The following is an 18,155-nucleotide window of genomic DNA, read 5'->3' as shown; positions in this document are numbered from 1 at the left end:
AGGAGATGTGGGTTCTGGCTCAGCCAAAGCAGTTACTCTCCCTTGACTTCTGTTTCTTCACTTGATTTGAGGGCCTTCCAGGACCTCCCTCCTGGGACACTTAGTATGACTCTAGGTCAACACCTCCCAATTGAATCAACTGTGTGGTATCAACACAAAGAAGTCAGAGTCCTGACAGAAAAGCCAATGGATACTAACAAATGGAGAAATGGGGGAATAAACAACAATTAGTTATGAGATATTTTCTTCTAAACCTTACATTTCAAAAGGTAAAGGAATATAAGTAGGGTCTCCATATGTTTCCAAGGAGTGCATTTAACATTTAACAATTTAGAGATGGGTGAGAAACAACCTCTAAATGGCACATCAAAGGACATTATTAAAATTTGGAGGATGGCATTCCGTAATTTACATAGTGTGCTCATATCAGATGTATGGCAAATGACAAATGGCTACCACAAATGAGAACGCAAAACCGTGTCTTAGAACGAATTCAATTCTGGTCAAGCACTGCTTTGAAAAGAAAATTCACTCTCCACTGCCAACAAATTTATTCTTCAGTACCTACCATAAATGTAGGTAACTTAAGATTGCAAGTGTGCTATTATTTTTCAATCTTCATAAGAATTATGGATCCAAAGTCTTAAAATATTACATACCCCTGATCTACCTTCTATTTCTAGAATAGTATGCATAAAAATAAAACTACCAATGTCAATTATTATACAATTAATGATAGTGAAAAACAGGGGGAAAAAGACTAAATACCCAACCATAAGGGATTGCTTAATAAATTGGGACATCTTCAAATAATAAAATACTATGCAACCATTAAAAATAATGCATACACTTAAAATTCACAAACATACTGATCATATAGCTTAATAAAAGAGATTTCAACCATTTAGTATATTAGAGGTTATTTGAAATTACAAGTAAATTTTCAGTCTATTCTTTGTCTACATTTTCTAAATTTCTACCATGAGCATAAATAACACTAAGAAATAAAAGTACACACAAAAGATAGTTTTTAAAAAATGCAGTAAGATCACCTGAAGACTGTATTATCAATATTTTTAAACACAGAATCAGAGAATCTGCAACTCCAGGTGTGTTTGGGGATTGTTTTGGCATCAGTCTAAATGAAAAATCCAGCCCTTATTGTTACCACATCATACCCATGCAGCGGGTAGCCAGCGGCAACTCCAATTCCTGTTAAACAGTAGGAAGGGTTCTTACTAGAGACGGCTCTTCTGCCTCCTGAGGCGGAGGGGTGCCGTCAGGCATGGAGGAAGGACTAGCCTCATTCTCAGTGGTCACATCTCCATCTGTCAGTGCATCAAATGAGGGCAATCCGTCTTCATCCACAGGGAGACTGTCCAGTGTCTCTGTGAGGACTGCTAGCAAGTTCGCCTCATTCTCTTCATCTATCTTCTGCAAAAACAAAACCAGAAGAAGACTTGAGCGAGTTGACTTTGGGAAATGGGTTAACACTGTTAATTAGCATAGATTGGACATGTTTAGCCCAATGAGTAAACTGTACATGCAGTTTTGAATGTCCGTGCCAGAACACAATGTTTTCCTCAGACTCCAAGTTCATTTTTGTCTGAAACATACAATGAATTAACACCTCTACTGTACCATTCTCTGATTGTTGAGCCGTCCAATTTAGTAATTTATTATGTCAGAACCTAATGCCTCTGTCTATGATGCTATCTTGTTCACAGTTGTTTTCCACATGTTTATGTCTTGTTTCCCTAACTAAAAGAGATGATTTAGAGAATCTCAGAATTTGAGAGGATTTTAACCATTATCTAGTTAATCTTCACATACAGTGTTTCAATCTGCCATGCAGCATACCTGCGAAAATATTAAACCTCTGAACACCGCCAGAAATTGAAACTATACCAAGAGAAACTATACATGTTCATGGTTTCAATTATAATCTCATCACCTAACACTCCATAGTCATTTATTTCTCTCTCTGACATCTTTCCCAAATTCAGTCATAAATCTATAACTGCCTAATGGATATGTCTACTTGATAATAGCTCCCTAATCTCCCAAACCTAAACTTAGGACCTTTCAAGACAAAACTATTTCTCTTGACTTTTCATGTTTGGGTAACAATTCTTCAGACCTAAACTCTGGAACTACGTTGAGACCTCTTTAGCTGGTCAGTCAATAAGCAGAGTCTAACTTTGTAATAGCTCTTAAGTGTATTCATTTCTTAATGGCCAAAGGTAGGATTCTAAGGCAACATTACTTCTGATGGAGACTCTCCAAACATACTCTAAACTGGTTTTCTCAACGCCCACACTCATTCCCACGAACACATGCTAAGAAAGCGAATCTTCTCTTATTCATTCCACAGATACGTTTGAACATCTATACCAGGTATTGAAGGTATAAAGAGAGACAAACAACACTCTGCCCCTTCAGGAATACTCCAGCAGAAGGGAAGAACCTGTAAACAATTTATTCTAAACGACAATATTGATTTCAGGACTCTATATAAAAACTTTCAAAATGACCCAAACTAGAGCTTATGTTGCTTGTTTATAGGGCAATATGCTACATTTTACGCACCTGGCAATCAATGCTGGGTACACAGTATAGATAGTTGTTGATTACTTGGTGAATAATTGATTGATCTGCATTTATTGCCTAAAATATATAGTATGTATATCACTTTTGTTTCCTTCTTTTAATGCTTCACATTGTTTGTCCAATGATCTGTTGCATATCTTTTTTTAATGTTCTGTACGCTATGACACTAACAATAGCTAAATTATCTCACACAGATTCTATTACAAAATGCACCTAAGCTGCTGACATCTAATGAAGCTAGCAATGCCCACACTTCCTTTCTCTCTGGCACTGAACTCCAGTTAATTGACCTGACAAAATTACAAGAATCACAGAATAAGACAGCTAATCAGAAAATCAAATTGTATTACTAGAAAATTAGGCAGGGCTTTATCACATATACATTCTATTTTCACATAAAAAAATTGTTTTCCCTCATTACTGATCAGCCTCCATCCAGGAGAAAAACTACAGACTTTTTTTTTTTTTTTTTTTTTTTGGATTCAAGAGGCTGAGACGAGCTATTTGCTACTTACAGTAGACTTTACGGGGTAATTTTTACACTTGCATTATGCACCTTAGTGCTCCTAGATTTGACATTGTGAGTCAAGTTGGTTTTGGGCACACAGAGTGAAGTGACAACTGTATGAGTTTTAAGACTAACGCAGAGGGTAAATCCTAATCAGAAGGGATAAAACATTAACTTCAAAATGGCACCACTTCCTTCATGAACTGATCAAATCCTTAAACATTCAAATTACTCCATTAAATTACAATTATTAGCATCCATCCCTCTCCCTCAATTCTTCTGGATAATGTCCATGTAATTTTATTAGTAAAGATACTGAAATAATTTTCCTTTATTTTCTGGCCAAGATTATAATTTCGCATCCAAATATGCCAATCTCCTTTTCATTTTAATTTAGGTTCCTTCACATACCAAAACACTAAATCAAGTATTAAATTACTCTGAGTAAAAATGTAAGTAGATGAAATAGATATTATTTTAAATATCCCAAAGCCATGAAATTTACATTAATATAAGAATCACCATGTTACCTAATAAAAATAATTTTGAAAATATCTGAAATACACACACAGGCACACACATACTTTCAGTAAATTGAACATGTTTTCCAGGTATCCCAATTTTCATAAAGATGTATTTCAAGTTTAAAAATAGCTCAATAAAAACAGTTAAGGATGTTTATCAATAAATGAGTAATTTTGTTTACCCAGATTTAAATTTTGGGTTTGGCTTCCCAGAAATAATACTACAAGCCTCTGTTTGCTTTCAATCACAAAATACAATAGCGCCTTAGTTTGATCCCTAGTGCAAACAAACTACAATAATTCCAATCAAGTCAAAATGACAAAGAACACTTAAATTAACTAGCTTTTTCCAATTTATTTAATAAGCCTGGGTAAATGTACACCAAAATACAATGGCAGAAAGATTGGAGCTTGATAACGTTATAATTAATTTACAAGATCTGATTAAAGCACCAACTATTTTAATTCTCCTCTCTACTGGAACCACAAAGGGTGGGGGGAGGCTTATAGGATAGAAGATTGGTATTTTGCTTGTGTATGTTTATGAGTGTGAATGAGTGAGTGAGTGAGTGAGTGAGTGTTTGTATGTGTGTGTGATGAGGTATGTAGGTAGAGTAGGCTGATATATAAATTGTATGGACCAGTAGGACTATAATCGTTATTTATATTTAGTGTCCATTAGAAATAATTTAAACCTTTTAATTATCATCCCTGTATGTGGGTGATTCCAAGGGGTGCTCCAGGACCAATTATTTTAGGAAAGTGGTTTTTGAATTAAGGAAGAAAATAATGCTATTATTTCAAATACTCTGTGTTTTTTTTAATCATAGAAGACTGGGGGAAAAAGTTTGATATTTACCAATGACACTTCTGTGTTGAAGTTCAACAGATATCCCAATATGTAAACTTGAGTGGACATTGCCCCTCACTGTGGCAATTAGTTTACCATGCGTTTCAACAGTCAAACACCCCCACAAGAAGGCAATGGATGTGACAAAAAGGACTCTGTTAAAACAATTAATGTCACTATCCATTATTGCTTCGGTCCCAATTTACAGAGCAAATAAATCAACGTCACTGCAGATGAAGCACACTGGCCTAGTAACACATGTCTGTTCACAGGTGACAGGGCAGGGAAACACATTAGTCAGTAAAAGGACATTGCACGATAACCTTTCAAAGACTCAGCTCTGATACCACTTTCTAAATGTTTGAAAGGACTGTTTTTACAAAAGTCTACTTATTAGCTTCAAATAAGTTTAAAAAAAGAAAAGCAGTGAGGTGAGAAAGAGAGAGCAGATCACCCAGTTGGGTAGTGATCTGCAGCTGCACAAACTGAGCTCAGTCTAGTAGCCAGCTACAGAGGGTGGGAAGCAAAGGTAGAAACCAGGCCAAGAGGCATTTCCATTGCTGAGTTCTATGGTCAGCAAGCAGCATTTCCCATGGTGGGTTTCAACCTTGGGCTCTCCTTACACGATGCAAGTCTGCTGCTATTCTGCTGACCTAAATAAAGGTCCATGTGACTGTGATACCTCATTCTCTAAGGGCTCTCCAGGAATAAAGAAGGCACATCAACAGAAACTCTCTCAAGTGTAAAGAATTTCCAGTGACAGTTGATACACATACATGTGTACGAACAACCCAAAATTTAGAATATGGAACAATTCCAACACAATACCATGTCCTTAGCAAATGAGTTCAGAACAGTCAACAAAATCAGAAGGTTTATGACTGCTCTTTGGGACTGCTGAGTCCCTCTATGACCTGTACTAATTGTGCTGCAATTCAAAAGGTACCATTGAAGGAAGGTAAATTCTACCCCTTCAGGTGCCCAGAGTCACTTCAAAATTGAAATTTGGGATCCAACATATAATAGCTGGGCCCTCTTCCTTTGGGAGCCATTGGCAAAAGAATCTTCCAATTGGTTATACATCCTGAGGAAGACAGTGCATTCCACTCACCCAACTGCACACAGACCGTGAATAAATCCACTAAATTAAGGAGGAGATGAGGGACTTTGAAATGCTAACCAACACCTGAAGGGAGAAACCCAGAGTGAAAACTGCATGTGGTATCCCCAAGATTTCTAAATGTAGGCTATTATGGAAGGACCATGCCCTGCTTATGATAGTAATTTTTTCCACATCTTGTAGAATTGCAATTACACTCTGCATCCCTAGATTTTCACACTTCCTTGATCTCTGTTTGATAAAAATAGTTTAATAGCCATTTAATCACAGCTTCATTATCTTAGCTCTCTTAATGTGAATTAGGCCAGGAGAATTCTTGCTTCCTCATTATTCAAATCATCAATAAGAAGGAAACAGAGGGGGCTTTTTATCATTCATTAATCAGTTTCAATATCTTAGGTACTGTTTACTCAGAGATCAATCTGTGTGAGAGGTCACTTAACCTCTCTGAACCTCTATTTCTTTTTCTATATAAAATTTCAGGTTATTATCTGCCTAATTCCTATTACAAAATTTTTCTGCACTCATGATTAATAGGGAGATATTAATAAAAAGAGCGGATAATGGCTTGAGAATTCATCAAGAAGGTTCTCAATAAACATTTCCAGTGCACATGCCCATCATCTTGATTACCCATATTTGAATTTCATTCTTTGAGTGCAATCTACCACTGACTTTTAGCACTGGGCTAGCATCCTCCCAAATACCCAGCATGCTTTGGGCTTTCTCCTTGCCCCATCACGCTGATTTGGAAGGAGTTAATGAAGACAAAATTAACTCCTACTTTAAGTGTGGCCTAATTTAGAAGGGAAATCCCATTAGAATAACATCTGGTAGTATGAGTATAATCGGAAGCCAAATACAAATGACATTTTTGGAGCGTCCATTATTTTGGATTATTTGTTCTACTAGACCCCACCAGGAGTTGAAATAAATAAATGAGAAAGTGACTTTCATGATAAAGTCAGGAGTTCAAATAAGGAATATAATTGATCATAAGAGTCCCTTTCCTGAACATCCCTACTTAAAGCTACGTACCTCAGTTTTGTAACCAAAAAGCCAAAAAAAACTTTTGCATGTATAACGTTTGGTTTTGATATATAAAGTTTGATTCAAGATTTGAAAAACGCTCAATTCAAAATAAAGGAAATTTTTCTTCTGAAATGAAATTTAAAAATAACAATTCAGACTATATCACAAAAATAAAATTTGAGATTTTTAGCTTTTTTCTTTAAATAATTTTAAACAGGTCTGATATCACTTCACTGTTTGCTTATTACACGTGTCCAATCAGTGGTCAGAGCCTTTGCTGAAATGGTTGTTAAATATTTTGAATACCCACTTTCAAACAACTCTTTCTCTTTTTTCCTCTTCTTTTTCTCCCCGTGAATGCTCTATAATCCACTGTGGTTTTTCTTGCTACTCTTACATCCAGGCATTGGCTCCAACAGTGTGTCTGCCCACCTCCTCACACCCCAAAAGAAAATGGGCAGAATCCCCACATGACTCTTCTTACAAATTGCTAACTTATACTCTACTCAAAAGGAAGAATCCCTAAAATAACCCACTCGCTTTTTGTTTAGCATATGGAATAAAGTGTTTTGAAAAAGTATGGGCACTTGAAGGTAGAAAAAAATGACTTGAGAAATTTCAAGCATATATGTACAACCAAAATAATCAAGACAATAAAGACTACATTGCATTACATCGTGCATTTCTTATAAAAATACTTTTGTATCTGTTTATTTCTTACAAATGCCCTGAGAGTTAGCTTATTCCTCTATTTTATTCCCAGGTGAGATAAGATAAGCACATTGTATTACAAGTATTTGCTCTGTGAGATTCCAGAGTTACTGGAATTTAAGATTGTACTGATGTACTGGCAAGTAGAAAGAATACAGAATTTAATTTCACTATCTGGGTAATTTCCCATAGACATAGAGCCTACTTAAAATATCATATATGTAAATGTGTCTATACATAACATACAATGTCCCCCCAACATACATAAGTTTGCATCTCAATGTGCATATGTTTAAAATAGAATTTATGCACATATATATCTCAATATCTTAAGTGTAGTCTCACATATTCAACTGTAGTTGACTATATAAGTGTATAATCAACACATCTGTTCTTCCAGTTATCCACTCTGAGGAAACCAATGATCAAACATTGAAGATAATTCCCACAAAAATAAAATAAGAATCAAGTGGAAATAAATACAAGCAAAACTGAAGAATTCTCTCCATAGATACATTTAGACCTGTGAGGGTCTATTTAATACCTATTAATATTTATGCTCCTATTTAAGTAGGCATAAATGTACATTCACATCTGTACTTAGGCTCCATTCTAACTTATTAGCATATATTGCTCACTCATGAGTTAATAAGCATGTACTGAACATGTGGAGTACATTATTCTAAAGAGGATACATGACCTATAATGTGTGATCAAACAATACAGTGAATGTCTAAATTAAAAAAAATATATATTACAGTGAAAGACATATTGCCATATCCCCCTCAAAATACTTCCCCTTGCTTCAAAAACATTTATCCCATCATTCTTTCCACTTTCTGAAGCAGTTCTGGAAGTCTTCTTTTTGTGAGTGTCTTTAGTTATGCTGTCATGGCTGCCTCTATGTCCTGAATCATTTTGACTTTGGGGAAGAGCCAGAAATCGCACGGTGCCAGATCCAGTGAATAAGGTGGATGAGGACACACTATAATGTTTCTATTTGACAGAAATTGCCGTACAAGAAGCGATGTGTGACACAGAGCATTGTCATGATGGAGGATGATTTACGGCACACTTTAAAACACACCTTCTCTCAACCGTAGCTCACACCCAACTGACTGCACTGAACAAGGTGAAATTTGTCACACACTGTTACTAAGGTTGGACATGCTGCTTCTCATATTGAAGATCCCTGCCTTTCCATCAGATGGCACTCGGCAGCAGATTCACTGTATTTTGTGATCACAACGGAAAGGCTCTGTGTCATACATCACTTCTGGTACAGCAATTTCTACCAAATAAAAATGTAACAGTGAGTACTCATCCACCTTATTCACCAGATCTAGCTCCATGTGACTTCTGGCTCTTCCCCAAAGTCACAATGACCATGAAAGGTAAACGTTTTGAATCAATTCAGGACGTCGAGGCAGCCACAACAGCACAACTAAAGATACTCACGAAAGAGGACTTCCAGAACTGCTTCGGAAAAGGGAAAGAATGATGGGATAAGTTTGCTTGAAGTGAGCGGGTAGTATTTGGAGAGGGATTAATGGCAATGTACCTTTTACTGTAATCAATTTTAAAAAAATTTAAACATTCACCATATTTTTTGATCACACCTTGTAAAGTGCAAAAGCAGAGATTCAAGAGAAAGACCTAAGAAAATCCTTACTGATGCACTCAAAATGAGCTATTTTGGGGAGTAGGGGAGAAGGATGGGGATATTTTATGTTTATTTCTCAAAACACGTCCACGAGTTTAAACTAAGAGAAAAAGTGGGCCTTGTGAAAAGAATAGCAGACTGAATGTCAGGAGAATTGATCCTAGTCCCATTTATACCACTAGCTAGCTGCGTGGCCTCAAGTGAAACAACTCAACTCGGGCTGCACTGTGAATGCTAGAAAGATAACCCTATAGGTGCTAACTGGCTTCCCTGTTTTCACCTTTGCCACTGGCCACCCCATCCTAACAATCCATTCTTAACCCAGAAGACTAAGTGATCCTGATAAAACCCATGTCGTACCATAGCCCTCTTTTGACCAAACCCTCCATGGCTTCCCATATCTCTACAAGTAAAACCAAAATCCTAAGAGTGAACTACTAACCTTGGTTCACCATATTTATCTTCCAAGTGAGACCACTTTTAAGAGTGAGAGGGGCTATTATATATAGTCAATCATTTGAGGGTTAACCCAGATGATTGCGGGCTAAGTGAGATGTGTGGTTGGTTGTCCTATACTAGACCCACATCATCTGACCTTGTCAACACCCCCATTTATCCATCTGAACCCTTTCCAATCAATCTGACCTCTTCACTGGTTCACAAAAATGTCAGGCATTCCCCTGCCCCAAGGTCTTTGCACCTGTTGCTTCCCCTTAACTAGAGGGCTCTTCTTCCAGATGGCCACATGGTTGCCCCTCATTTACTCAATTGTCAGGTATCCAGTGAGATCTTCCCAACTATTCAAGACACATTATATCTGCCTTCTTGGTTTATTTTTCCCTTTGACACTAATTTCTATTATTATATATATATTTGTTTTCTAATTTTTCTTGTTCATGATCTACATAAAATAGAATGTCTATGAGGCCTGCTGATCACTATTAAGACCCTTGGCATATAGTAGATGCTTAACAAAAATAAAGAGAAATAATAATTAAAAAGTCTAACCAGTCCTATGAATCTAATGTGACTTCTCATTTTTCTTTTGTTGTGATCAGTGTTTGCTCTGTAAATCCCACCTCTTTCTATCCCCCAGCAGATTTATCTTATTAATAATGTTTCTCTTAGGCTATGATTTAAAATTAGCTTGCATTCATGTCTCATACACCAGCTGATAGGCCAGGCAAGAAGCCAATATATTCTTAGTGGGAAAGAAGTAAATATGAACAATGGCAACTTACAGAGGCACTAATTCTGAAATTAGTCCCAAAGTATTGAACCTGTAACAGAAAATGTAATGTCCATCTTTTATAAAAGAAGGAATTGGGATATGTCTCGTCAATGCAGAGATTTACTCACACCAACACTGGTGTTTGGGAAGACACTGGAATGCATCATTAAGCAATTAATTTGCAAATGCCTCAAAAGAGCCAGGACGATTTACGACGAGAAAATCATGCCAAACTAACTTACTATCTCTGTCCGTACATCAGGCTCCCTAATCAAGAGAAAACAATTGATGTAATCTATCTGGACTAGGGTGCGCTTCTTCACTCTACACTGTATACCACACGCATCTACAAGCTGGGAATATATAATAGTCTTAGCCAGAGGTTTTCTCAACCTGTGTTCCATGGAACACTAGACATCGGTAGTTACTATAAGGACTGGTTATAAATATCGTAGTATATATTTTCTGTATTATCATAATTGAACTCACATGCCAACATAAAGAATGTTTTTAGAAAGTAACATGCACACTCAAATGGGTCATCACAAATACAGTAGAGACCCTCACTGCATTAACCTATCATAATAAATCATTTTGTATTGGTCTCAAGATTAAAAAGTAAGGGTAAAACAAGCGAGGGTAAGCAGTTTAAAACCTGGAGCCATTTACAAATACACATTTCTGTGAAGCAGAATTTTCTCAATCCTCTTCAATCAAAACAAAGTACAAAATAATCAGTTGCTCAGATTGATATAAGGTGCCGAATATCATCTCAAATCCCAACTTCACTTTTTTCCTGTTTATTTAGTGTCATAACTATTATGACAGATAAATGTTAATTTAATAAAACAGAATAGTAAATAGCAGCTGACCTTTACTGAGTGCTTCCTGAGTCCCTAGTGCTGAGTTAATTTCTTTACATGTACTATTTCATTAAAATCACCCATTAACCTTATTATTAGTCCCAAACTCATGCACCTAATGAGAGGCAGGCAGAGTTAGATATCAAACCAGATGCGTCTAATAATTCCTTGTTCTCACTCCCTTTATAGGTTGGAATTTTATGGAAGAAATTATTAGAAAAAAAATGAGCGTAAGCATGGGCTAGTCTAATCTATATTCTTACCAGAGGATATAGAGTAAGTCAGAAAGGCATATTAGTTAACTAGCAATAGATAAGGACTAAGATGGGGAAGTGAAGTTCTTTTTCATGAAGCAGAGTGGGACAACCATGTAGAAAGAGGCAGTTGGTCACCTTTAGATCGCTTCTTACTATTTATTGCTGACCCAGTGTTTCTGCGTAACCTATCATTAGTTCTACTGCGAGTGATTTACTCTTCTATTAGACTATTCTTCCTTTACCCCTTTACTTGTTTACATTATATCCCTACCTCAAAGCCTATTTTGGGTGTTCCTTCTTTAATGAGATGTTTTTCAACAAACCCAGCTCATACTGGTATCTTTAAGTTCTTAAAACCTTTATAAAAATAACCTGGATTTCGGGACAGAAATACACATTTCTGGGTCCCATCGCATACCACAAAAAACAAAATCTCCAGATCAGATTTTCTCAACTTTGGTAATATTGACATTTTGAGCCAGATAAATCATTGCTGTAGGGATCTGTCCTGTGCATTTTAAGATGTTTCACAATATCCATGGCCTCTATGCATTACATGCCTGGAGTAGCACCTCAGCAATTAAGGCAACCAAAAACGTCTCCACATATTGTCAAGTATTTGTCAGAAGGCAAAACCGCCCATAGTCAAGAATCGATTGCGAGGATCAGTTCAGGATTCTGAAGTTTTGATAAGCATACCAAGTGATTCTAATAATCATGCAATTTTGGGTAAGTTGCTGTTGTGTGGCTGAATAGTGTATAAATCAAAGGGGAACTTACGATTCCACTAGATTCATCCCCTCTAACATGCAATTCTACCAGCTCCTTATAGTTATTAATAACATCATTTTATTTACTCTATGTAAATTCTTATTCCCAATATTTTACATTAATGTGCTTAGCCGTTTCAAGATCTATGCTACCTTGCTGATTGCAACTTATTGTTTATTTACTTCCTAAGTTTCTTTTTGATTAGTCATATGACATTTCATTCTTTCTATTGCCACTCATTCTCCTCTTTCTTTCCCATTTTCTGACCATCACCATTATCACAAACTTCATTCTGGTGTTGCAGTCTATTTGACTACATAGGCCATACTAAACGATTCTTGAGGACCTTCTTTATACACTTTCACAAAGTTCTTAAACATTCCTAGACTTCTTAAGATTTTTTTCACAGCTCAGAAAGGACACAAAAGTCTTCTAAGATTTTTACATTGCTATGAAAGAGGCAGTGAGGCAACATACAGACTCTGAAGTTAGACTGCCTGCGTTTGGATCCTGAGTTCATCACTTACAAGGTGTGTAACCTTCAGCAGCCTACCTAACCTCTCTGTGTCTCAGATTTCATGTCTGAGAAGGGTGTTTAATAATAAAACTTACACTGCAGGGTTATTTTGAGAATCAACTGAGCTTAATTGTACAAATAGTGTAGAACGGTGCCTGGTATATAGTAAGAACTATGTTTGCTCTTATTGATATTATAATTACTATATGATTGTTCTCATGCACTAGATTGAGTTCAAAATCAGTGGGAAAAAAATATAGATTTGTTGAAAAATATCCCATCATAGGGGGACCATTTAAAGTAGACCTTGAGGTAGGGATAGAATATGAACAAATGAAGGGAAAAGGGAAAAACATATGTTCCGTTATAAGGGCAGTCTACATAATACAGAGATGCTAAGTATGGCTATTAAAATTATTAATACCACAAATTCTTATAGAAACTCTTGAAATTTGTATAAAGGTCATTGCCTATCTGTTACTTGGTAGTGTTGGTATGTTGGAATTAAAGGGCGCAGTGGGACATAATCACTAGCTGCTTGCCTGCTTACTGCATGGGGGTGTCACCTGAAATCTTCATCAAGGTAAACTGTGGTATTACACTTGATGCACCCTCCACTCCTGCACACACGTGTAGGCCTGTACCATATTTATTGCATATTTACAGATACATATATGATTATTAACTACACATATTTATTGAGTGCCTACTATGTGTTATAACTTGTTTCCTAGGGACTTAATTTTAGTTTGGTGGAGAGAGGATAGCCGATAATAAACAAACGAGCCCCTTCCAAAAAATACATATATATAAAATATATATAGAAAGAGATAGAAATGGATGGAATATATGTATATATACATATATATAAAATAGAGCTTATAGAGTATGCACAAATATATACACACAGAGAAAATATACATAAAGAATATAGACTATATATATACATATATATACATACATATATATATACATACATATATATACATACATATACATATACACACACACATACACATATATAGAGAGGGTGCCAGAAAAATGTATTCACATTTTAAGAAAGGAAAAAACTGTATCAAAATTGTAATACTCAATATATACCATTAACAAAAGATGAACACAAGTCACGCTTGACTTCTGCAATTACAAGAGGTGCTCAAAGTGGTTACCATGAGCGTCCAGACACTTCTGATAACGGCGAACTACTGCTTGAGCAATGCTGACCCAAGTGTTCACTTGGATATATATTTTGGCACCACCAGTGTGTATATTATAATATACTTACATATATATATATATATATATATATATATATATATATATATATATATATATATATATATATATATAGAGAGAGAGAGAGAGAGAGAGAGAGAGAGAGAGAGAGACAGCATTTGAAGTAGAAAACCACAATACCTGAGAAAGAAAAGTTCTAGCCAGAGAAAAGAATAAGTGTAAGGCCGTGAGGTGAGAATATGGAATGAGTGACCACAAATTTTTCATAGTTTACATACAGATGGAAATGGGATGGCGGTGATGTTGACAATATTTAACAAACATTACACGTGAGCATTCATCAATGAGCACAGCAGCACTAGGACTTCAGGAAGGAGGCCTACTGTAAGTGACTCATCAAGTTTTATTATTGCAAATTAGCAGATATTAACCCTGGGCACATGCAAAATTTTTAGACTGACTTGGTCAAAAATGTTTTTTAATTTCCCATTACAACCAATAAATTCTCTATAAGATACCACATTTTCTGCCCAAAAGAAGTGCTTAAGAGGCAACCTCACGAGGCCAATGCTATTTGTTCATAAAGACTTAGCACCAAGCTATGCAAACTGTGCAGCTGCAGATCCCTGGCACCTGGATCTATATGGTATATTAAGGTTGGGGACGCCAAGATACAGGTGATGTCAAATGATCTGATTACTGCAATGTTCTGGCAATAGCATTGAAATGAGAGAAAATTGTCTCAAAGTGGTTAGAAGCTATTTGGAGGCAAGGCTGCCCTGTCTGGTGCCATCTAGGGTGAAGGAAATCAAAGTGTGCTTCCTGGTAATTCTCTGTGCCACTCCTAGCCCTTCCCTCAAGAGAATAGGAGCCATTTAGAGCCTGGGATTGGGTCTTAGACTCCTTGAGCAAATTTCATTTTCCACTAAAGTGTTCTGCACAGAGTAGTGGGTTGTCAATAAATACTTGCCGAATAAGTACAATATAAGAAATTCATCTTCTCAATGACTTCGCATCTAAGTATTCCATGTGGGTTTAGGTTTACAAAGCATCTGAGTAAATCTGCAATCTCCTAGGATTTAGAGACTGAGCTTTTTTTAATGCCAGACTGAGTGTATCCCTTGTGAAGAATCTTTAAATACTTTATACTGAATCAGTTCTAGATGCAGAATCATTCATAATTATCAGTGATTTCTATGCATATGTGGTGAGCATGCACAGTAGGGTAGCATTTGACATCTGGTTAGAAAAATTGGCTACTAACGTCAACAGGGATATTTTTTTTTAAGTAACCTTGGTAACTAGATTTAAAAAGTGTATGTGCCTGTAACAACATGGGACAAAAGAAGTACAAACCGAACTGAATAAAAATTCAAGACTTACAGAACAACAAAAGGAGAAAACAAGTCATTTAACGAGAGGCTCACTCACATAACAATAGGATGTAGTAACAGAAATACCAAATGTAAGAGCTAAAAAGAGTCAACTCATCCAACTGCATGATTTTGGGGAGGCCCAAAGGGTTAAACAGACTTTCTCAAGGTCAATTAGCAACTAATCAAAATCTGTATTTGTTTGGAGTCTATGGGCTCCTTAGTTTTTCTACTAGTTTTTCTACTAAGGAGCCCATAGACTCCAATGTTGCTTTCTAGGAGAATAAAAGTAAATAACAGCAAAGAAGCTTTCTGTTCCACTCGCCATTTTTCTTCTTGAGGCTTCAACGTTGTTTAAAATATTATAAATGGGAAGTTGCCAGTACAGATCTCTATAGACACACTGGACTGTAAGCAAGTTCCATGTCTGTCCTTTTCAACAAAGTGTAAGCTTCTTGGGAATAAGAACCATGGTTTGCATGTCAAACTGAGTGTCAACAAATGTTAATAAATATTTATTGAGTACCTACTATGGACCAAGTACTCTTGACACTGAAGTTATAACAATGAACAAAATAATTAAAATCCCTTCCATCACCAAACTTATTCTAGCAGGGAAAGACAGATAATTAACAAAATAAAGTACTGTAAACAAAAATAAACTACTGTGAGGAATAAATGAATGCATAAAGCAGTAAGAACACTACTTTTATTTAAGGAAAGCCAAATCTTTTTAAAAATCAGAAATATTTATGAAAGCAGGACATGGTTATTTTTCTTAGAAAAGGTTTCGTACTGGGATAACTTAGAAATACTTAAATCTCTAAAACTGTGCAAAATACAATTCTTAGTACAAAACCTTGACTTAAAGAAAAGTTTCCTGCTGAACGTCTCTTACACAAAGTGAAAGATGTCTGTAAAGCTGTGAGTCTCAATTTTGGCTATATATTAGAATCACGTGAGCATTAAAAATATATATACATATATATATACACACACATACATATATATGTGTGTGTGTGTGTGTGTGTGTGTGTGTGTGTGTATATATATATATATATATTTACCCCCTCTTTCCACAGAGCAATTAAATCAGTATCTTTGGAGGTAGGAGTTGATATATTTAAAAGCTCCTCTGGAGGAGATCTATTGGGAATCAGGATTAAGAATTACTCCGATAAAAGACTGAATGGTAGAGCCTGAGAGGGAAGATGAAAATAGTTGCTATGATCTATCTCATGGGCTGAGATAGAGAAGACTTTCCCATCAGTGAAGCCCAGTGTCCCACATCAAGATGCCCTAAACCCCGCACTTTTTCCACGGAATGTGAATGTTTCATCTTTATCCAGTCTGGTCCCTTTACTGGGGGGCTGTCTTTCCTGAGTCTCAGTTCTCACCTCAATTACCCACTCGGGCTATGGGCTAGGAGCTTTGACACTTGGTTAGTCCCTGTCAGTATCGTTCTCCAGTGCTAGACCCTTCTTCAGTATGCGTAAGTTCATCACGCAAACCTCTTTGGTGCACGGCCAGGACACTCACCACACGAGAGCTTCATTACTGTGACCGCTGCCATTCGACTGGATCCTTTTGGAAAAACACCATCGCAGATTACATGAGACTGACCTCTGACCATAGGTTGGGTGGGCTATGAAAGCTTGGGTTGAAAAGTAAACAGGCACCCACGAGAGCCCACACAGTGACATGCCACATCCATGAAAATGATAATATAGATGTATATCATTAAAATAAAACGACCCATTAAAAATTATTAATTATTAAAAATTATCAAGGAAGTTAGCAAATTTCACTTGTCCACTTTCTGATCTACGCATGTATACTGGGGAACATCTGGAAAAATAAACACCAAAATATTGCAAGAAAGAGAACCTTCCGATAACTTTTATCTTTTTTCTAATCTTCCTGTAATGAGAGTTTTCCTATTTATAAAATAAAACTATAAAAATAAAAAGCATGTGCAGTGAGTGATAAAAGGATACGAGGAAAAGCTTAACTGGGATTAAATAATTAGCAAAGATCAGTCCAGAACCACCCTGGCATAGATTATGTAGCCCTGGAATAGATTATGTCTTCCTTGGGCCTCAATTTTCTCATCTGTAGAATGGCAGCAGTAAAATCTGCCGTGGCTGAGGCTATTGGAAGTAAAAAGTGCATAATATCTACGTGCTTTGAAAAAGAGTCAAGAAGCATTATATAAAAATTTAGTGCTAGAGAGACACGCATCTCAGATAAAAACCGTTCAAACAATATTTACTAAATTTGTACTCTACTTATATAGTTGAACACTTAGGTTATTTTCTTCCTCACAACACGTATAAAAACAATCTCAGAATTTGTCTGAAACTCTACAGCAAAGCCATGGAAAGAGATGAAACACAATCTGTGCTTTCTCCTGGGAATCCTCGTTGCCCTGGTGACATCAATGGTTGTAGACAAACTTTCCAGGTCTGTTTGTTGTGATGTAATCTGTTCAGGGGTGAAACATCTGAAGCTATCAGCTAAAGGTGGCCCTAGGGTATATCCTTTCACCTCCAGGCACAATATGAAAACATTAGGCTTTAGCAATTGATAGCAAAATAGTTCTGTGCCATCCCAGTGTCAGTTGCTGCTCACTTTGTCCCTAGAAGAGCATTTGGTAGTTCAATATTCCTGACACATTAACCCAAAGTCTTTCAGTTTGCTTCTGTTTCTGTTGATACCATGCCCGCTGTGAATATCTCCAAAGCAGTAATATAAAAACTTCATGGAATTTGGCCTTATAAAAATGGCATTCAAGTTCTAATTCTGAAACATACTAGCCTGTATCCTCAGAAAAGGCATCTGGGCCTGTGACCTCAGCGCTATCAACTATAAAATAGAGATACCTGCTTC

At 36.4% G+C, this 18,155-nt stretch overlaps 1 protein-coding gene across 14 annotated transcripts in view; it reads right to left on the bottom strand.

The window, feature by feature from the left end:
* The window catches only part of PPARGC1A (PPARG coactivator 1 alpha), a 626,509-nt gene that overhangs the window by 36,413 nt on the left and 571,941 nt on the right, over nt 1-18,155 (bottom strand). For all 14 annotated transcript variants that reach the window (XM_081048191.1, XM_081048194.1, XM_081048184.1 and 11 more), the window contains one exon: nt 1,240-1,434. In XM_081048191.1, the coding sequence (XP_080904317.1) occupies nt 1,240-1,434 (195 nt within the window). The remainder of the gene's footprint in view (nt 1-1,239; nt 1,435-18,155) is intronic.

Source organism: Rhinolophus hipposideros (genome assembly GCF_964194185.1).
Source record: "Rhinolophus hipposideros genome assembly, chromosome: 1".
NCBI classification, from domain to species: domain Eukaryota; kingdom Metazoa; phylum Chordata; class Mammalia; order Chiroptera; family Rhinolophidae; genus Rhinolophus; species Rhinolophus hipposideros.
This window is presented reverse-complemented; position numbering and strand designations above follow the sequence as displayed.